General features: G+C 38.7%; 1 protein-coding gene across 5 annotated transcripts in view; it reads right to left on the bottom strand.

Moving 5' to 3' along the window:
* Positions 1-647: 647 nt before the first annotated feature.
* The window catches only part of nrcama (neuronal cell adhesion molecule a), a 68768-nt gene continuing 47361 nt past the window's right edge, over positions 648-22054 (bottom strand). For 2 of the 5 annotated variants that reach the window (XM_030148954.1, XM_030148951.1), the window contains 20 exons: positions 21586-21697; positions 20403-20587; positions 19992-20123; positions 19540-19683; positions 19337-19448; positions 19073-19239; positions 18001-18148; positions 17768-17892; positions 17470-17499; positions 16861-16962; positions 15783-15980; positions 15616-15686; positions 14849-15074; positions 14632-14747; positions 13158-13365; positions 10751-10873; positions 9876-10052; positions 7187-7318; positions 5848-5926; positions 648-4305 (listed from right to left, as the gene is read on the bottom strand). In XM_030148954.1, coding sequence (XP_030004814.1) covers positions 4071-4305; positions 5848-5926; positions 7187-7318; positions 9876-10052; positions 10751-10873; positions 13158-13365; positions 14632-14747; positions 14849-15074; positions 15616-15686; positions 15783-15980; positions 16861-16962; positions 17470-17499; positions 17768-17892; positions 18001-18148; positions 19073-19239; positions 19337-19448; positions 19540-19683; positions 19992-20123; positions 20403-20587; positions 21586-21697 — 2822 coding nt within the window. In that variant the 3' untranslated portion in view covers positions 648-4070. Of the gene's footprint in view, positions 4306-5847; positions 5927-7186; positions 7319-7766; positions 7923-8008; positions 8125-8741; positions 9010-9635; positions 9676-9875; positions 10053-10750; positions 10874-13157; positions 13366-14631; positions 14748-14848; positions 15075-15615; positions 15687-15782; positions 15981-16860; positions 16963-17469; positions 17500-17767; positions 17893-18000; positions 18149-19072; positions 19240-19336; positions 19449-19539; positions 19684-19991; positions 20124-20402; positions 20588-21585; positions 21698-22054 lie in introns of those variants that run through there. The other 3 variants (XM_030148950.1, XM_030148952.1, XM_030148953.1) reach the window with 3 other exon arrangements.

The raw sequence follows: 22054 nt of genomic DNA, 5'->3' as shown, positions 1-22054 counted from the left end.
AACATCAGTAGAATAGCTGTCCACTGTAGTGACCACTATGCAGGAAAGGGTTAAAACCAGGGGTCATCTTATGAATGTTCAGTCAAAACAACACCTAAAAGAGTCCAACGTTTTATCAAATATGTCATTATGCTGCAGGACACATTCAGAAAAAAACAAGGTTAGGGCTAAAATCGTCTGCACTACTTTCATAGTCGTATTCTACTCCCCACCATGTGCTGTGCATCATAGATGACTTTCACATCCATCTATTATTCATGACAGCATCTCACACCATCAGCTACTCTCAGGACTTTGATCAGATAATGATCCACCACAATGTCATTTTATCCAAGAGCTGATCTAAAGAAAGGCTGCTTGATTGTGATGACTTTAATTTGCATATTAAAAGTGTTTTTATGGATGTCCTAAAATCAAACCATATGGAAAGCTTAAGTAAAGCCCTCCTAATGAATGGGAACCTAAAGTCAGAGTCACGACGCATGCGCACACAGATGTATGTTAATCTTAGAAGGATTAAATTTTAGGGGTTTATCTCTGTGGGTCATTTATCAGGAGAAAAAAAAAAAAAACATTTTCATGTTCATACACTAGATGGAGCTACAGACACATTTCAATGTATGCATAATCAAAGAAAAACAGTTATCTGAAATCCTGAAACCAACATTTATTTCATTTTTTAAACTTAATTTAAAATACAAAATATTTTGTAATATTATATTGTAGAGTAAACCATTTTGACAGCCTTTCATGCTTCTCATGTAGCTTCAACATTAACCAGAGTGTCATTATATCATATCATATACTGTATATCCTACTGTTCACCAGTCAACAGAGCATTGTTTCCAGGTTAGACTATTCACACTGCAATGTGCTAGTCACCTTATCTGTCCATGCTATCCTCCTATATGCTCCAAACTATTTTTTTAATGCACAGTCTTAAACAGCAGGTGCCATTTTCAGGAGACATCTAGTTTGGAACAACAGTATTTCCTAGCACGCTCAGATATTCAGAGATGTTGTCCAAAATTAGATACACTGATGCTTTTGAAATGATACATCCTCTTTAAGTGCGTGCTTTTTATATATATAGATATATATAAAAAAAATACAGAAAAGGTGCATGAACTGTCAGACAGAAACAAGGTGTCACAAGAGCTCATTCACAACTAAACCTCTTTTGATACCTGATAGGCTAAACATTTGAGCCAAAAAATACACCTGACAAGTTCAAATAAAAAAAGAAAAAAAAAAGAAAAAAAAAAAAATCACAGCAAATAAAACCGTAAATAGTGTCATCCCATACAACCACTTTGCCCAAAATATCCATCTACCCATGATGCAGCAGGGTTGATTGAGGTCAGGTTCTCATGTCAGACCTCAACACGTTCAGTTCAAGCCTTTATTTACAAATTACAACAAAAATATCTACATGTTGAAAGCTGATACATTGAACCTAAAAACTTGATGCAAGTTATGATAAACCTAAGACATGAAATGTTAAACTTCTCGGGAAAAAAAATCATCTCCTTTTGAGAGTAGGAGTAGACTGCTTGATACACAACTGTTATCCATGGAAATAGAAAGCGATAGTATACATCACGCACGCTTCAACACAATAGCATGCATGTGCTACACACATACACACACACTCATGCACCCAAACATCCACACATGAGCTTCATTCATTTACAGTAATATAAAACTCACCGAGTGCTTGCTGTACACACTTGATGCTTTGTTACAGCATAACGTGACAACATACACAAATATAAGGTTAAATGCATAAACCAAAGTCACCAGTGTGTATACCATTTGCAGTGAAACAAGCAATATTTTCATTCACATAGACAGATAAATCCACTTGTTTCCACATTCAGAATCTTTATGCAGTTTTCCAACCCCATCAGTTTAGCTTCTAAGTGCTACCATTAACAGTAAGTCTCATTCTAGTTGTCCGTACAGTTATGCATGTCTGCTTCCTGTTGGCAGTTACCTGGTGAGTTTGTTGGCAGTAGTTTAATGCTGCTGAAGCAGCGGTCTCTCCTTAAGGTGAATGGATTGAGAGAAGAACATCTGAAATGGAGGTGTGAGACATGAAGCCTTCCATGCCTTTCATGATGCCAATTTCAGCATTGACCTCAGGTTTCCTGCACTTTTTTCATCATATCTGATTCCACGTACTTCCTCTTGGTCAAATTCCTTCAGTATGTGAACGCTATGACTCCATTAGTCAGTGTTTGTATTAGTTGATGATAGCTGGGCAATGTGATTGTCAACAAGGCCATAACACACTATAGCTTAAACGTCTTCCTCATAACTCATACCACTGTCAGGAAGTGGACAAATGTATACTTCTCCTCTTGTGGATAAACCCTAGCACTCAAAAAGGCTGTCTGAGGCCAATGAGCCAAACACAGAGATTTCACAAACTGTTTCAAAGATTATCTTCATCCAATTTGTCCTTAGTTTTAATGTGCCCAGATGAATGCATCTGAAAACCTCAACAGAATCATGGAAGTTTCAATGCTATGCATACTAACACAATTTTTAAAATTACATGACTCATGTAGTGTGGTGCTCCCTGTTTTACTCAAAACTACACTAATCTCAGTTATTACATGAAAAAGGATGTAGCTCCATGAATATAAGTCACTGTTCTCCACAAAGGCACTAGAAACCGTGCTGAGAGGTTCTGTAACACCAGCGTCAAAATGTTCACAATCAGTGGTGGGTCCACTAATCCTGTGACGGTGCATTTTTCATACATATTCTTTCCATCTCTGTCAGTATACATGGCATATAGGTGGAAATACTGGAAACATTTTTGGGTAAATAGTTTGGTTCTGGAAGAAGTGATGACACTTTGATCACTTGTAGGCTTGCACAGTGGCCGAGATTTGGGGTGGAAGCACTTGACAATCAACGCTTGATCAATCACACCTTCATTAGTGTTCTGTTAGTGTTCAGTAACAAGAAGCATATGCTCTGTGTAAAGGAACAGATCAGGAAAGAAAAGCAAAAAAATGCAAACAAAAAAATCAGCTTAAGAAACTGTGAGGGTATAACAGGGTGTGGCTCAGTGTGGGAGTTCTGGCTGGTGTAACAAGTGACCAAATGCTGAATTCAAAGTGTTTTTTGCCAGGTTTCCAGTAACTACAAATGGACATCCCTGACCTTAAATAATCATATATCTTTGTCTTTACTCTATTACATATGTACAAATTGTTTGTCTCAAAAAGACATATGCTAGCTTCTACTTTGACAGCATTCCCCACAAAGACAAGGCTGCCATTTTTCTTCTATATGTCATACACCATATAACACTTTCTGACGACTGGAAAAAATGTAACCACTAGGAGGCATAACCAGCTGCTATTAGGCGCGCATCACAGACAGTCTAAACACGCAGCTCACCTCTGCAACAAAGGGCATGAGTTGCAACTCTGAGAATAATCAAATGCTTAATAGAATGAACAATATTCTTCATGCAGATGTGAATGAATTGGTTTCTGATTAAATGCATATTTGCCTTCCTGTGGGTCATGTTTACTCATAAAATATATATTTGGATAGATTATGTTAAGTATAGAAATGTTTGCTAAGGAGATCAAATGGCACTAACACACACACTTTGCCACACCACCACTCAGTGTGAGTGTTAAACTTTCTGGTACATTCCTTCCGCTTTTCTGTATTGCTTCCTCTCTCCTTCCCTCTTGGTTTCTCAGACACCCCATCCCTCATCTCATGCCTTGTTTCCATAGTCATGTGGGATGTGTCTTTGTCTTGACTGTTAATGTGTTGATCAGAGGAGGAGGTCACAGTGTGACAGGGTGACAGGGGTAGTGGGGTCTAGGTGGAAAGTGTGGAGATGAAGGCGTGTCAGCAGTCTTGGTGAAAGGTAGCCACGGCGATGACCACCGAAGTGACAGCCACCATGGTAACATAGGAGTCCACAATGACTGTCACCTGAGCAATTGTCACCACAGAGATGTCCCAATGGTCACATTTGCCAGGGTGACAATGAGTGGCCGTAGCAAACATTGCAGCCAGGCCATGGCCCTTCGTTAGACAAAGGAGTTCATGGCGTTGACAGGTGACGGGGCCTCTGAACTCTCATTGCCTTCGTGTGTGTCTTTCTCTTTCTTGCCGCTGTACTGGCCGATGAAGGACCCGTCCTCATTGAACTGTCCATCCCCTCCCTCTCCATAGTCCACCAGGCTGTCATCACTCTCATCACGACGCACCGTCCCGTTGGACGGCGTCCGGCTGCCTTTCAGGGGCTTGTGGTCCTCTGTGTCACTATTAGGGAGGATATGTTTAGAAGACGAGCAAGAAATTTAAAAAAATCAGTTTGTTGGAGTACTTTGGCAGCAGTCAGAAACCCTTGTGCTACATGTGACAAGCTCTTTTCCAAGTATTAGCATCTTAAGTACAGGTGAGCCTTTCCACTGCACAACAGAGCAGTGCAGAATCTTTTATTCTGCATTTCATTTCAAGCACAGATGCATTATAAAATACATAAAGGACCTGTGGACCAGGCAGAAATGCATGCATATTTCAGTTGAAGAGCATCTTTACAATACACAGCCGGTTGTAGATCTCCTGCAATGTTCTGCATTTGTACAGTGGATCAGCGAGAACTGGTTAGTGCTGTGGTGGTATAGAGCCTGGTAGCCTGGGACCCAGGGTTAGTGACATCTGCTTTTTCTCTTAACACGTGCTGCTCAGTCTGTATGTATTGTATGATCTCATTTCAGAAACGTACAATCAATGCGTTTTCATTTCACATGCATTGATCAAAATGCATTTCCGGTCATACTTTTCAAAGACAATGTCTTATTTTGTAACTGGATGTCTGCTTTTATGTTTCTTTTTTTATTCTCATCTATAAATTATCTACTGTATTTATTTCTATGCAAGCCCTGCAGGAGCAAAAAGTACTTTCAAGCCTGATGCATCTGTGTTTAAATGAGGAATATGAAAAAAGCCGGAGAAGGAGTGGAAGCAGTACATTGTTACATATTAGTGTTAATGTTGGGATGGTTTAAACTATATTGCAGTGGTAAGTATGGTGACATAGTCTGATTAAATGATATGCTTTATCCATCTCCACCTCTTGGGTTAGAAACATAGGGAATATAAACCTACAGCCAGCCTGGAATATGTAGATGTTTATAGAATATAGGTTATGTGAATTGCATGCTGGTTTTACCACATCGTGCCTTACCTCTCCATAGACCTAAAGCCCCGAAAAAACAAAGATACAAATGGAAGGACACATGAAAAGCAGTTCATGAGCCACAATGATTGATTTCTAAGCTTTTCATAGACACAGACAATGATTTCCCAGTTTTATAACACAAAACATGCACATGGAAACATTCAGAGCACAATGATTCTCACATCATGTTGAAAAAAATGGTGATGTTTAACTATTAAGCTGATAAATTCCTTTAGGTTCCTAATATTTGTGGAAAAGGGGTTAAAATGGAATTAATGACATTTATTTCTCACCCATTTTAAGAAAAGTTAGCTTCAATTTGTGACAAAAGTTAAGATTTGTTAAAATGGACATATTTTGTACTCGGCAGAGCCTTGGTTGATTAGATGGCCAGTTTAGAGGTGAGTTTGACATTAGAAGGGTCAGCACAGAGTAGTGTGGATTTTGTCTTGCCTCTACGGAGTGTTTGATAAGGGAGTCTGGTGGGGAGTGTGTCTCTGCATCCTGGTAAAATGTTCTACACATACAGTACACACAGCTGAATTAGGAAATGGGTGGAAAGAAAAATATGACAAATCTGTCCTGTCTGAGATACATGAAACTGGTTTTCTCTCCCTCACCTGTATTCCCCAAATGTCCCATCGTCCTCCTTCATGGGCTGAATCTCTGGGTCTTGATGAGCATCTTCTTTTTCTTTCACTGTAAATTAAAAGAACAGTCAGTTTTCCTCTAAGCCCTGAACAACTTCCTCACATTTGTCATTTTGCATTTGCCTTGTATTTCATATGATGTGTATAATCTGAAACCAAGATAAACTGTGCTGCTGCCATCTGTCAGTGGCCAAGACATGTTTGTAAATAAATTCCAAGTTCAGAGCTGTGAAGAAATGAACTAGAGTCAGGAAAACTAAGAGGGACAAATTAACATTTAACATTAGCTTGCTGGCAGTTTATCTCCATTGATAAGCGAACCATGATGTGAGTGATTAAATGAGGGTTTCTGCAGGTATCAGCAAATCTACTTTAATGCTTTTTAATGCCCTTTTTAATGCCACTTTACGCAAATTTCATGCCCATGTCCAACTGCAGATACAGTTTTATATATAGTTTTATTACAGTGTACTGTCAACAGGTTTTAACCAAGTTCTGAATAGTTCCTCCTTCAGGTACTTCTGCTGAAACTTGCATTTTCCCATTTTTCCAACATTTACTAATATTCCCTCTGCTCTTTCACCACAACACGAGCACGCTCACAGCACATTGCATTCCAAGCATCCGGTGTTGTGATTTCATGTATCGGCCATAAACAATAGTCAATTAAAGGGTTCGGCCTGTCAATCATCACACTATACTTCCAATCAAAATTATTAGATGATTATATAATCAAAATAAATAGTGAATAACAATGCTTTTTTTTCCATCAAGTGTATAAATTTTTTAATGCCCCTGGACATTGAATTTAATGCTTTTTAATGCCATTTAAGGCCTTAATTTTCACAAAATCTATTTAACGACTTTTAATGCTTTTTAATGACCCGCAGAAACCCTGTAAATTAAATAGGTTTTGCTGTGGTTCACCACTGAAAATATCAACTACCAATGCTCAGCCACAAGAGGAAATAATTATTTTTATTTCACAAATTTTGCCAGTGTGCAGTGGCACAATAAACTTATATGAGTGGTATTTTTCTGGACTTTTTTAAAATTATGTGCAGAATTCTTACAACATAGATCAAGCTAGTAGTTTTCTCTAACAAGACGTTCTTTCTTGTGAAAGTAGTTCTGCGGTAATTCAACATTTCCTAGTGTGATATAGTTGGTATCTTGCAAAGCTGTGTTTTAAAATTGCCTCCCTAACACTGAGTATATGTTAGATATTGAGAGTAAACATCAAATTTGAGCATAAACTAATTTTACTGATGACTTAAGATAAAATACAGTTAAGACAAATATGTGTTACCTGGGTATTTGCCACCCTTGTTTCTCTTGATGAAGCACACTATCAGAAGGACCAAGATGAGGAGAGCTATTGCACACATCAGGCCAATAAACCAGCCCTGGGTGGCAATGTCTACCTGTCGACTGGGTGCAGCTGGACACACACACAGAGGGAAACATAGAAGAAAAAGAGCCAAATCTAAGTGTCAATAAGGTATCAATATCAAACAGGAAAAACATTAACCATTTTCTTCATGCTGAGTAACAGTGAGAAAAGGTGACATCAACAGAGCTGTAAACACAAATGAAAATTTATAATGGGTTAATATGCAATGATTATTTACACAATAAACGTGAAAAAAAGAAAAACCAAAAACCACAAGAAAATAATGGTCCTCAAGATAATTATTTGAAGTGACATGCATCAAACCTACTTGATGGTAACATGCTTGTACACGAACTACACTGCAGTTCTGTACAATCATGTCTGAATGTTACGCTGTATGTCTGGAAATGATACAGCGCTGTGACATAATGGATGGGAAACGACACAGGCGAAAACTAAGCACAGAGACCATCTATCCTGAGGCATGCCGCCTCACCTGGCACTGCAACCACCACCTCGTCTGTGCTGTGGACCGTTGGGACAGCCGGGTCTCTAGCTACCACTCGCACTCTATAGGACGTCCCCGGCTTTAAACCTTTAATCATATGTGAGTGTGACCCGTTTACCAACTCCTTTTTCCAGTCCTCCTTACCTAGAATTAGATTGACTCAATTATAGGGAGCAAAACGACGCATGAGCTAATATTCTGAGATGACTGCGAACAAAATAGACCCTTACTGTTTTCTACAATATATTCCACATAAAAAGTTTTATGGTGTCCAAAGTATTCCCATCTGATCACTGCACCGTCCCCTGATAAAGACGTGTTAACGGTGCCAAAGGCAGGCCCTACACAAGAGAGAAGAAACAAGCATTTCTTAGTCCAAACGAAAAATGTACTACTTAAGGAATAAAACATATTAACTATGTGAAGGGGTAAATGAACATTATTAACCCATAAAGACCCAGTGCTACTTATGTGGCAGTTACAAAATATTTTTTTTCTGTGTAATGAACTTTTCTTAAGTGATTTATCCCCACTTATTATAATATTATCCTCTGTATTTTGCAGTTTTTCAGTGAAAATCAGGTATTTTCCTATATTGTATTTATTGATCATGTAGATGTTCATTAACGCTCAGATTAAAGTTGAGGGTTATTATAACAGAAACAGAGAAAACTGAATTAAAAGACACTTTTCCAGCAAATATATCAATAGTTGAATGTAAAAACAACTGTCTCCATGTGCTGTCATTGATCCAACTCTATGGGTTTTAATGGTGAATCAATGCTGTAGAAGATGACGGTGTTTCCGGGGTAACTATGGAGCCTCTGAACGTCCAAATGGGTCATATCTGATGACCATGAAAAGATGACAAACTGTATTTTACACCAATTATTTACATGTACTGATAGGGTTAGTGGATCAACAGGTAATAAACAGTTTAGATCAGTAGATGCTTTTAGTCTCCAGTGGCTGTTTGGGTCTTTATGGGTCAAATTGATTTACAGATTATGTACACTGTCTATAAATATGTTGTGAATCCTTAACAACATCCAACTGATTTTATTTGTCTTAGTTTTAACAATTGCATTAGTAAATACTTTTGCACGGTGGAGCTAGTGTAAAGATATTTGGGGGCGTGGTATGGGAGCACAGGGAGTGCTTGTACCATTGTGAAACGGGGGATGCGGAGACTGAGTGATGGGGGAGGTTGGGTGAGGGGGCTCTGTGGGGCCTGAAAGAACATGGAAAAGAGTGAGACACACACATACCATAACAGACAACATACAGTAATAAGAAGGGCCATAGTTTACATGGACAACAGTGTCCAGCACAGCACTGTGGAACAACTATTAATGCTGAGGTTCAACAATCAAATAAGCATCAAACTGACAGGCTACAGTTTGATTAAGACTGTGCAACATGCATATTTAGTCCCTTTCAAATTCTCTTACTGTACGTGATCCATCTGTATCAGATATATCAACAGGAGTTAGTACTTTACTGACACTAAAGCATTCTCAAGCATCATGCGAGAGGCTTCCAATGAAAACATGTTCATTTTAAAAAAGTAAATGTCAGGGGTAGACTGCAAGCACTAATTTAAACACAAAATAAACCTACAGCAAATTAAATACAGCCTATTCTTTTATTCAGAATAGGACACAAGCACAGTTGCTTGCGGGCGCCATGGAAGTGTGTCACACTTAGAGCTCATTTATTCACATGGGGAGTTTCCAGACATGCTAGTACTAACATGCAGGGCTAATAATAAAGAAGAACTACATCTATACTAAATTCTGCATCTGTGTCCGACATCTGATGGATAAATAACATGCAGACACTTCCAGTGGCAAACTTGGGTTACCTTTGCCCGTCTCTATAGTGGACTGAGTACGAGCTTCAGAGAGAAAGAAACAGAAAGAAGTAGGAGGTAAAGGTGTTTAGTGAGGACCTGGGTTGTAATTCTCAGCTCACGTGAATTCCTCACATGTCCAGATACTGTGATTTTCCCCCTAACATAACTGAATATAAAAGCTTTGACCTTTTCCTCATACTATGCTTTTATTTTACTACATATATTGTGCACATAGGACTCACCTGTGTCCATGGCTGTGAAAGCCTCCTCTGTTATGGTGGGCCCGGAGCCCTTGATTGTCTTTGCACTTAAGTAAAACTTGTAGAGCATGCTGGAGTTTAGGTTGCCCAGGGTGATGGTGGTCTCATTGGCAAGGAAGGTCATAACCTTAATGGGCCCTAGTTCACTGGTGCTGTTGACTGCACAGACAGAGAAAATGAGAAAGAAGGGGAGTTAAAGGTCGCAGTAGCTAAGTAAAGCCTGTCCTGCCTGTCCGTCAGAGGATAGACTTTAAAGTTCTGTCGCTGGTCTATAAAGCTCTAAAGGGTTTAGGACCAAAATCCATCAGTGACCTCCTGGCCCAGTATGAACCCACCAGACCCCTCAGGTCATCGGGATCCGGTCTGTTGTCAGTTCCCAGAGTCAGAACCAGACACGGAGAAGCTGCATTCTGCTTCTATGCTCCACATGTCTGGAACAAACTTCCAGAAAGCCTCAGATCAGCTGAAACACTCAGTTTATTTAAATCCAGGTTAAAGACCCACCTGTTCTCAGCTGCATTTGAATAGAGTTTTTATTCATCGGTTCAGATCTGTGCTGTTTCTTTTAAGCTTCAAGTTTTTATCTGTTTTATCTATTTATCTGTTATTTTTTCTCATGCCTATACTTTTCATAGCTTCACAACTGTAATGCTTTTAATATTTTTTGTAAAGCACTTTGAATTGTCTTGTACATAAAATGTGCTGTATAAATAAACCTGCCTTGCCGTGCCTTGCCTAAAGGAGAGGTAGAGTTAGACAGATGGATATCATGCTTTGTTATGACACATATCATACGTGACAAGTTGTTGCATAAACTTGGCATGATGTTTCTAATAACACCTTCTGTTTCAGCCTACCTGGTTGGTATTTCAGTGTGTATCCTGCGAGGCGTCCATTGTTGTTCACCGGTGGGCCCCATTCCAGAGAGAGAGCATCCAAACTCGGGTTAAGTACATTCAGAAAGGAGGGAGGCCCTGGGACTAAAAAAAAAAAGCAGACGCTGCATTAAGGACCACTCATGACACCAAGTCACTGTGAGGATTTCAAACTTTTGAGGGTAGATACTGGACGGTTATGTAAGTTTGACTGATTTCTGGAGGGTTAGGTGATATTGAGAAATACTACTCATGATACACTGTTGCCCATAAAAAGTTGGAATAATTTTGTTTTCCCAACACATTCCTTTTTTATTCCTGTTTATAACGTCAATAATCACCTTTGACCAGGTGCAATTACATAGTCATTTTCAGTTACACTTTATGTATCAAGAATGATTCACATTATCAAGATCATTTCATGAGAAGAGGTAAAAATATTTTAATCCAACTTCATGGGCAACATTGTAAAAGGATTATGCAGTTGCAGAATTCAGCATTGTAGTAGCTTTAGTATTAAAAAGTCCAACGTTATTAGCACCATATTCGAAGTGCTTCCCTACATTTATGCCTTTAATTTTTTGTAAACTCCCACACCAATCACTGTCACTGTCACATTTGGAGATTAATCTGGAAAGCAATTAGCAGACAAATACTATAAACAAAGACAGAGAAAAAAGAGGGAGGAATATCAAACATTTACATGATGGTTAAGTCTTGGAATGCATCCAAAAAATCCCCCTAGAAATCACCTCCAATCTATTTTTTCAGGCCATTTTACCTTTAATTCATATTAAACTTTGAACCAACAAACACACTTTGATTTGGGTGCATTTCTGTTCCTGCTGGAGATCCAGTTCACAGTTCAATGTTTACAGTTTAGTTTTATTAAGGACGTTAAATATTAATGAATGATATTCTACAGACTGTGATACTAGACTAACACTAAAAATGAAGATATAACAAGATATAACGTACAAACGAAGCACAGGTTCTCCTACATTAACTTCACATTTTATAGCAACAACTATATTAAGTACAACACATACCATATTAGACAAATGTGGCAGGATGGGAAATGCACTTCCTGTCTGTCATGTTAAGCATTTGGTTTTGTTAGCACGTACGTCGGCCGATGTTGCTGCTATAATGAATTGTGGGATGGCAGTCTGACATCTGCTTTAATAAACAATGGTCTGATGTATCATAAAAGCAGACAACAGTCAACAAACAGTCAAGCCCCTTTGCTTTGCATCTAGAGAATACAGACAGCTTTTATCAAGGCTAACACTGAGGCACTTCAGCAGCATTCCTAAACAAAAAGGACTCACAAAAAAGGTATTATTGTTATGAAACGGATAGAGTTTAATTTTGATATGTATATTACTGCTAAGAAATGGACAGGTTATTTTGATTTGTGCATTACTGTTACGAAATGGACAGTTTATTTTTGTTTTTAATATGTGAATTATTGTTATGAAATGGACAAAGTTTATTTTTGTTTCTAATATATGTATTATTGTCATGAAATAGACAAAGTTTATTTTTATTTTTAATATATGTATTATTGTCATGAAATGGACAGTTTATTTTTGTTTTTAATATATGTATTATTGTTTTGAAATGGACAGTTTATTTTTGTTTTTAATATGTGTATTATTGTTATGAAATGGACAGTTTATTTTTGTTTTTAATATATGTATTATTGTTACGAAATGGACAGTTTATTTTTGTTTCTAATATATGTATTATTGTTATGAAATGGACAGTTTATTTTTGTTTTTAATATATGTGTTATTGTTATGAAATTGACAGTTTATTTTTGTTTTTAATATATGTATTATTGTTCTGAAATGGACAATTTATTTTTGTTTCTAATATATGTATTATTGTTATGAAATGGACAGTTTATTTTTGTTTTTAATATATGTATTATTGTTATGAAATGGACAGTTTATTTTTGTTTTTAATATATGTATTATTGTTATGAAATGGACAGTTTATTTTTGTTTTTAATACAATATATTATTATTATTATTGCTACAAAAAGGAACAGAGTTTATTTTTGATGTAAAATGCTGTTGCGAAATGGACAGAGTCTATCCTTGATATGTAGCATTTTTGTGTTTTCTGCTTAGTCAGAATTTAGTCTGATATGTTTAGGATGTTTGAGTTACTTATGGGATCTGACACTGGAATTTAGGGTAGTTGGATGGATGGGGTAAGGGGGCGGGACATTATAAGTTAAACTTTATCCCTCTCCTTTTTGAATGTTTTCATTTCTTTTTACATCAATCTTTTTTTTGGTTGGTTTTCATGTTATATTCGAAATAAATAAACAAACAAACTATTCGGAGTGAAACTGTCATCTGCCTTTAGGTGTACGTACCACCCTCTGGAGTCTCAAATGTCTTGCTGGGGCTGGCAGGTCCTTCTCCTTTACTATTTAGGACCTTGACATAGAGGTTGTAGAGGCTGTAAGGCTGGAGGCCAGGCAGGCGTCCTTCGCTTCGGTTCCCGCTGAATGTCAAAACCTGGTCCTGCTGCTCGGCGTCCTCCTCTGTCTCATGAAGTCCACGCTCACGACGGTAATACACCTAAAGGAATACAGTAGGAGTTGGCCCATGATCTGGCTGTTCCTTTGTCTTTTTCTCAACTTCAAGGTGAAAAAATTAAACAACACCATCATCATGGCAAGCAACAGAGATCATTACAGTGCTGAAAGTCTTCCTGGGTCTTGCTATGTTTTTACTTTCATTCATGGTGGGAAAAACACTCACTGAGGACAAGGCTGCTAGACAGTTTATTTTCTTGATGGTGAAGTTGGAAGAGTCACTGCTCAGTGTGATAAAATGGCCTTGACTGATATTTTCAAGCTCTCTAATCCCATTACTTACAATAAACATCAGTGCTCTGGACCTTGAATGTTTATTTTGACCTTTCTGGGTTAGAGGATAAGTATCAGTGTCCTCACTGAATAATTGATAAAGTTGCAGGTTGAAGCAGGATGAAGAGGTTGAAGAGACAGTGAAGACTTCAGATCAGCTTTTAAAGTTTAGATGCATGGGCGTTTACTAACAAAAAAAGTGTGCAGTGCTGTTACCAGAAACAAAGCTGAGAAGTGACACAGTTTAGATCAGTGTTTTTCAACCTTGGGGTCAGAACCCCACGTGGGGTTGCCTGGAATTCAAATGGGGTCGCCTGAAATCTCTAGTAATTAATAAAAATAAAAGCTCACTATAAAAAATATATGGTGAGCTGACAGAGACAATCCCAATCCATAAAGGACATGACAAACTGTGAGTCTGAAACTGAAGCACTGTGGTTCTGTTTATCTGTCAAATGTTCATTGTGGTCGGTTTCAGATGCTGCAGCTCTTTCATAATTCATAGTTTGAGTTCTTGTTTGTTCAGTACTAATTGTCAGCCTTGGAAAGCCAAGCTGGACTGACTGTACATATCCTGACCAAGGAAAATAAAATTCTACCTTTGTGCAGTAATCTACACCTGTCTTTTTACAGATTACAGATTTCTTTATTGTCATTTGACAGCACGGTGTACATACCGCACAGAGTACATCAAACGAGATTTCGATTGATGATTAGGGACATCGGGCCGCTGCAACTGGTGCGCTGCCTCCGTCCATAATAATAGACATTATATAAACTAAATGTAATTTAAAATGAATGTTTATTTGAAACATAGTATCACAAACTATTACATGATCAAAAACACATTAATTTTAGCAAAAAAAAAAAAAAAAAAGGTCTCCATTTTGAATGTCTGGGGTTGCCAGAAGTTTGTGATGTTAAAATGGGGTCAAAAGCCAAAAAAGGTTGGAACCACTGGTTTAGATGTACATACCTTATATCCCTGTAGTTTTCCTCTGACTGAGGGGGCAGCGACAGGTTCCCAGTGCACTTCTGCTAGAGTACTATTATGAACCATGATCTGCACACTGTCAGGAGCCGACAAAGGCACTGCAGAGCAATAACAGAGAACAAGGTGGTCACACTTTAGGAGTCAATCTATATACATAATCAAAATATACCTGAAATCATCATTAACATGGTTCACTCACAGTCTTCTCCAGAGTACCCTATCACTACTTCAGGCTCTGGGCCATTGCCATAATCATTCAAAGCTTGAACTTTGATCTCATAGAGCACGTAGGTGGGAGTTCCAGATACGACAAACTGGGAAACATTGGCCACAGTCTTCGAAGACCAGTCTTCATCCACGTCCTTCTGTCTCCACTGCACTCTGTACTCCAAACCAGGCCCATTGGACTGGAATCCTGTGAGAGGCTGTACAGACGTTAAAGTAATAAATGTGATGGAAATGGTCCACGCGCAACAACACTTAATTTTAGGTTTGAGATTTACGTAATTTCCAGTCTATAAACCACTACTTTTTACACGCGCTGTGAACCCACGGCTCTAAAATAATGCGGCTAATTTATGTTTTCTGGGCTAACAATCGATCTGGCTGATGAAGAAGGAAATAGAGCTGTTGCACGTAAGCTTGGCATCAATGAATCGATGATGAGACGTTGGAGACAAGGTGGGTGTGGTTTATAGTCAGGTGCGGCTTATAATCTGGAAAGTACGTTATTCATTTATTTATTTATTTATTTATTAGGGACAGTGCATATTAATGAAGATCTACAACAATTGCAGCTGTAAATATGCCAGATTGTAGCAGCAGTATACACATAGTAGATACATATTACATGTGGATACAATGCAACAATGCACAGATAAGAGAAAGGAATTAAACTGCTGTATGTGGTTATTGTGACACAACAGAGCACCATCATTTCCAGTCAAGCAGTCAAAGCGAACTTACTGTCCAGGAGATGACCAGGTTGCCAGGCTCTATCCCCTCCCCCTGAACATCTGATGGATTTTCATCAGGAGCTAAGAAAACCAAACAAATATGATTCACTCTGTTGTTCCTTAAACATAAAGTGTTTTTTTATTTACCTAGAGGACGGCTATGTTCTTGTTTTTCACCTGCAGGGTTAGTTCTGTACTGGCGTGATGGCTGACTGGGGTCGCTGTATCCCACTTGATTCAGAGCCAGTACTCTAAAGGAGTAGTAGACATATGGGGAGAGGTTCAGCTGGGCCGTGGTGCTCGTACCCGCAACCTCAGTCAGGTTCACCCAAACTCCTGGTTGGTGGAGCAGGTCCTCATACTGGATCAGAAATGCTGAGGGGAAAATAAGACAGTGTAATAGATGCCAGATTTACAAGACACATGTCAACATGTTGATCAAAATCTTAAAAATGTGGCTGACTGCTCACATTACCAGCTCCCAACTTAGTATATTCAAAGCATCTTTTAGGCTGAATCCCAATTCACCCTTTGGCCCCTCCCCCTTACCCCTACCCCTCGGTTTTGGGAAGGGGTAGTGTTGTCCCGATTCTCAGTTAGATGGAGGAGAAGGGCTAAGGCGGAGGGCTGTATAGTGCTCAAAACGCAGATTTTCCAGGACCACACTACAAACAGAGGGGTAGGAGAAATTTCCCTTAATTCTGTTTGAATCCTCAGCAAGATGGAGGTAAAACACAGCAAAAAAGCGCAGCGGTGTGATGAAAGAAACACACAAATGTACGTATTTTCTTCGTAAACAACTTAGTCATTTGATCAACCGTTTAATGCTGTTTCAGTGTGTTATAGATCGCATTTCTGTGGTTTATAGTTGATAGCCATAAAAAGATGATCAAAGCCCATGGAACAGAGGGTTACAGCTGCTGACGGTATGGGGAATACTTTTGGAAACAAAGTTGTCGCATCTGTTTACAGCGGCATCAATGGTTGCTGATGACGTAACCGGCGTGGAAGGGTTGTCCCATTTCATAGGAGAACGTTTCAACCCTACCCCTTGCAGCTCCGTTTTAAGGGGTAGTGTCAAGTGCAAGGGCCAAGGGGGAGGGCTAAGGGGTGAATCGGGATTGGGCCTTACTGTTGAGAATTCTGTTGTGAAAATACTTTTACTAAAAAAGCAACTTTAACTGCTGACAAAAGCAACATAGTTTAAAAGAAATTGCTTTCCAACAACTGGGCAAGAACAGGGTACATGTCATACTTTGTGTAGGGCTGTTGTGTTCATCTCCAGGGATCCATGTGAGCTGAACACTCCTCTCTGTCTGGTCAGTCAGTTCGAGGTCAGTCGGAGGGTCAGGTTTCTCTGCAAACACAAAGAAGTCAGGATCAAAGAAACATGGAAAATGGCCCGTCTACTGTTGGTTATATTTCACTACCAGCTACTGTTTTAACTGAAAATACTGAGTCCAGTCATGCAATCTAAGAAATGTAACCAAGACTTTTTGCAGTGACCTGACTCAGTGATCAAGATATTACATGATAACTTTAGATCCCATGTTTTTATTTCACTCAAAATGATTTGTTCTTGGAAGATTTTTATATCACTCAAAGAAAGCAACATGTCAGATGCACTTATTATTGAGTGAGGAGCAAGTGTACTCATGAGAGGATGTGAAATCAAGCAGAAGGAATAAAGATGTGTGCAGGTCCACCAGTGTGTGCGGAACAAAACTAAAATCATAGAATAACACCTCAAGACATGCAAAAATTCTTCATACTAAACAATGTCAAACTTAAACAGTATAACAGGCGTAAATCAAAATCAGAGAATGAATGAAAAAATGCTGCACGAGACACAGTGTTTGTTTACCGTAGACAATAGCTGGAGTAGGAGTAGCCTCTGAGCCAGCAAGAAGCAAGAGTAAAGTACAAGGTTTTTAGAGGTTAGTGACAGATTTAAGAAACAGCAGAAAAGAAAGAAAACAGCAATGCACCACGGAACTATATTAGAACTGATGCCCCCAGTGGTTGTTAATTCTGAGTCAAACAACCTATTCATCATGTTTCCACTACGACAGCATGTTATTAAAATGAACAGTCTCTACAAGATGCACCCGAAGGACACAAAGAAGTCCATAAATGCATAACTCCTTCCCATGTGAACATACCTACAACAGTCAGCATGGCACTGGCTGAGTCCTGGTCCAAGGTGGTGTTCATGATACAGGTGTAGGTGCCCTCATCTTCATCTGTTATATCTTTGATGATCAGACTGTCTGTGTCCACCTCAAACCTGAAAACAGTACCCCAGACAAATGTTACATACTTTTCCTGACTCTTTTGTTGACTTTGTTTATTGTATAAATGCACTTAAATGGGAAATAAATGGTGTCTGGGGTACCTCTCATCATCTGGTAGCTCTCCATTGTCTTTGAGCCATGTCATGGTGGGAATGAGGGTAGGGTCATGTTTAACTTTACACTCAAACACAGCGCTCATTCCCCTCTGCACCACTTTGTACTCTGGTTGCTTAAGAATACGAGTTGGCTCTGGGAAAGACACAGCAAAAATAGTTTATAGACGACATAAGACTACATGCTACAGAATTACCATGGTAACTATCTTTTCATGTAGTTGAATGGGTTTTAAACAGCTGAATTAAATGTTCCCTTTCTTGAAAAATTATATTATTTTTTGCAGTTAGTTTGATAGTTCATTACTTTTCACTGCATCTTTAAAGGGGTCATATTTAGCTAAACCCACTTTTATTAGTCTTTGGTTCATTTGTTTGTGTATTTGGACCCTAATAGTTCATAAAGTTTGAATTTGAACCCTCCAGGTGCTGCAAAGCTATCTTTATATTAATTTTGGCAAAAATCGAGTGGATTTCTACAACCTGTTTTAATTCCTGCTTAATTTATTACGTCTATAACTAGTTACATCCGGACATTTGCACATATAAGGTCAAGACTTTCGACGAACAATTCTCCGAGTACGACATAAATGTTTGTCAGCAGCAGCAGTTGTAGTCCATACTGAAAATATGTCCAAACTTCGAGCCGATTACCTAAAATGTTCAGTTGCTGGTTGTATTAATGAACACAACTGACTGAATGGGACAGAACAGCACAGTCAACAACCTGGAGGGGGTGGGGCATGAAGTGGCTCATATGCATTTAAAGGGCCAGCGCTCAAAACGACCTTTCTGGTGTCATTACTCAGAAATAGGGTTGAAGATGGACCTGTGGAGTTGAATTAATGAAGAATTCAGACCCAAGCATAGCATTTACAGTTTATGTAGACCACAGGGAAATGATTTAAAATGCATAATTTCATTTTAAAAAAGCCAAATATCACTTCTTTAATCTTGTGTGGAGCCATTGCTTCAGTACCAGTAGGATCTTAGTGCACTTATATGAATTCCATCCATTTAAACCACAGCCTACTTTCATTTTGACTGGTACATATCTGACCTTTAACCTCCAGGTAGACATGGTTCTCTTTGATGCCCAGGTTGTTTGTTGCAATGCAGGTGTACTTCCCACTGTTCAGAGGCTGGGCCACATGGATTTCTAAGGTACCATTTTCATGGATCACATAAGGGTCACCATTCTTGATGCTGGTCTGGCTGTCTTTGAACCTGCACAAAGACAACAGACAAGAAAAATGTGGGTTTCTTCCATATATTAAATCAAATTTTGTTCAAAAGTGAAAGTGATAGATAGCCTGAATCTTACCATGTGATTGTTGGTATTGGTGAACCAAAGGATGCACAGTGAAGTAATGCGGGACTGTTGGTGATGACCTGGTACACTCGGTTGGGTGGAGTCAGAACCCTTGGTGGTTCAGCTATGTAAGAAAGCATGAAATGTTGTAAAAAAAAAATGGCAGTTCCCCATCATACCATCATATCCTGTGGCCAGTTTCAATTTTAACTCACCAAGAACATTGACAAAAGCGTTAGCAATCAGGTAACCAAATTCATTAGATGCGTTACACTGGTAGACGGCACTGGACCCTGATTGGACATTGCTGAGAATCACAGTATCATCATCCACCTTCCGACTGTGGTCTTCAGGTGCATCTATGACAAAACAGACAGGACAAACTCAGCTATATAAACTACAAAATTATACACATTTTCTATCAAAGTTTCAGCTGCAGCATGAAAATTTGAAGTTAAAAGTATCTAATGATGCTCATTATGCAACAGATTACACATCACATACTAAAAGCATAACTGAAAGTCAATGCAAAGAAGAAAACACAACTGGGACTGAAAGTTACATTTCCTCTGCAACTCTGCATTTATGTTCACACACTCTGATGTTACTGTGTGTTTTGTGTAAAAGCACAATATTCTGTGTCCAAGCTCTGACACGTTTCACTCACTTTCTATAGGGACTCCATTGACAAACCAGTTAATCTTTGGTTTGGGGACTCCACCGACTCGACAAGTCAGGATGCCAGTCTCATTTGGGGCGAGGATCAGGTTCCTAGGAGCACTGACCCAGAAAGGAGCAGCTGGGTATGACAAACAACAAAAAAGAAGAGAGAAAGTTTCTTGAGAAAAAAACACCAGGAAAAATATAAGCCTTTTTTCCCTCTTTTTGTTGGATCTACATAATAGTATTGAAATTGAAGTTTTTGACTCAAATATTAAATATCAATAAATCGAATAATTTGAATACATCTTTCAATTCTCTGGTTACTGGTCTTACATTTCCTGAGACATTTCGATAATTCCCATGTAAAGATGACAGAATATTATGTGACACTTCAGTAGGCAGTAGAGATGCATACCTTTAACAGTGACCTTGATGACATGGTGTGCAGTGCCCAGGCTGTTGGTGGCCGTACAGCGATAGTCACCTGCATCACCTTCATTCACCTCAGAAATCTTCAGCGTTTTCTTAAAGTTCTGGTAGGACAACCTGCTGGTGGGGAGCTCTCCTCCATCCTTCTGCCAGGAGATCTCAGGAGTGGGTCTACCGTGGACACAATTATAGATGGATCATCAATGGCTGATCATTTCACCAAAACACACTACTGATATTTACTAATTGGGTGCTTCTATGAAACTGGTTCATAAATACAGGACATGGGGGCAAAAAATTCAAACCAGATGTAGACTAATGCTGTGAAGCAAGTTTGGAAGCACTTTGGGTCTATTTTAAAGAGAAATATTTACTGAGACAAAAGAGAAACTATTTTTCGGATAAAACATTTTTATATTATTTTTATACAAAAATCATTGTGAAATGGACACAAAAATTACGCATTACTATTTTTTAAAGATATCTTTTGATTCTCTCACAGGTACATTTTGAAAATCAAACTAATTATGCAGGGCAGAGTGTTTCACAAAAATGACCGCTGTTGCAAAATCACTTGTGATTTATGTGTGTTTAAGTGGGCAGGTTCTGTATGTAACGCAAGTGGACACGATGGGTTACACACAAAACTTGGAATGAGACTGAGATTCATGAAAAAGCCACATGTTAACACAATATCTTTATTTATAGCGGTATATAAGACCATTTAAAGCCATGTTTTTCAGATCAAATGCACTGACACCTAGGTAGCTTTTCATGTCCCAATTTTGGTCCTATTTTTGGCCCCAATATTTTATTAAAAATTCATTAATTTTGGGATGGCTCAGAGCAAGATTATAATTTTTTTTTTTTTGCATTTATCTGAGGTCATCATTAGGTATATCCTGGGGAGAAATATGTCTAAATTTGTCTTTTATTATTGGGTCTAAAATACTGGCAGAGTGTCAGGTACCAAAATGACCCCAATTTCATAGAAGCACCCAACTACAAGTTTTTAATGATATTAAAATGAAATTGTATTGATCAGAACCATACATTATCACAACTATGCCATTTCTTTGACAGCTTCTCTTATATACTATAAATAACATTGTAACTTTTGATGAACATCATATAAAATTAAGTGGAAGATGATACAAACTACGACGTACAAGCCCTCAGCGATGCATTCCAACTCCAGAGTCTCCCCTCTCAGAACCATCTTGGTGCTGGTGACACCGAGAGGCATCATGAAACCAGGACGACGCTCCCCCACTGGGCTGTCTGAATGCATGAGGACACAAGACCACATCAGAACCAGACTACGCCTTGAGACCCGAGGGCTGTTCTTGTCACAGCTTCACCCATGATCCATTTTCATAAAGGACAGTGGTAGAGTCATGTAAACCATCGAGTAAGTAGCCATGAATGAAGGGACTGGGCAAAGTGGAAGAAGGGATCGTAAATGAGTGAGTGATGATGAAAAAAGAAAGATCTATTTGAAGAACATCTGAACCAGTCATAAGAGACCAAGAGGAAACTCCCTGACACGGATTGCTATCGGTTTGTTGCTATGGCAACATGGGGGTTCTTTGTAGAGAACAACCCCCAGCCCCCACAGTCACACAGATATGCATATCA

Source organism: Sphaeramia orbicularis, chromosome 12 (genome assembly GCF_902148855.1).
Source record: "Sphaeramia orbicularis chromosome 12, fSphaOr1.1, whole genome shotgun sequence".
NCBI classification, from domain to species: Eukaryota; Metazoa; Chordata; class Actinopteri; order Kurtiformes; family Apogonidae; genus Sphaeramia; species Sphaeramia orbicularis.
Note: the sequence above shows the minus strand (reverse complement) of the source record. Positions and strands in the feature narration are given on the sequence as shown.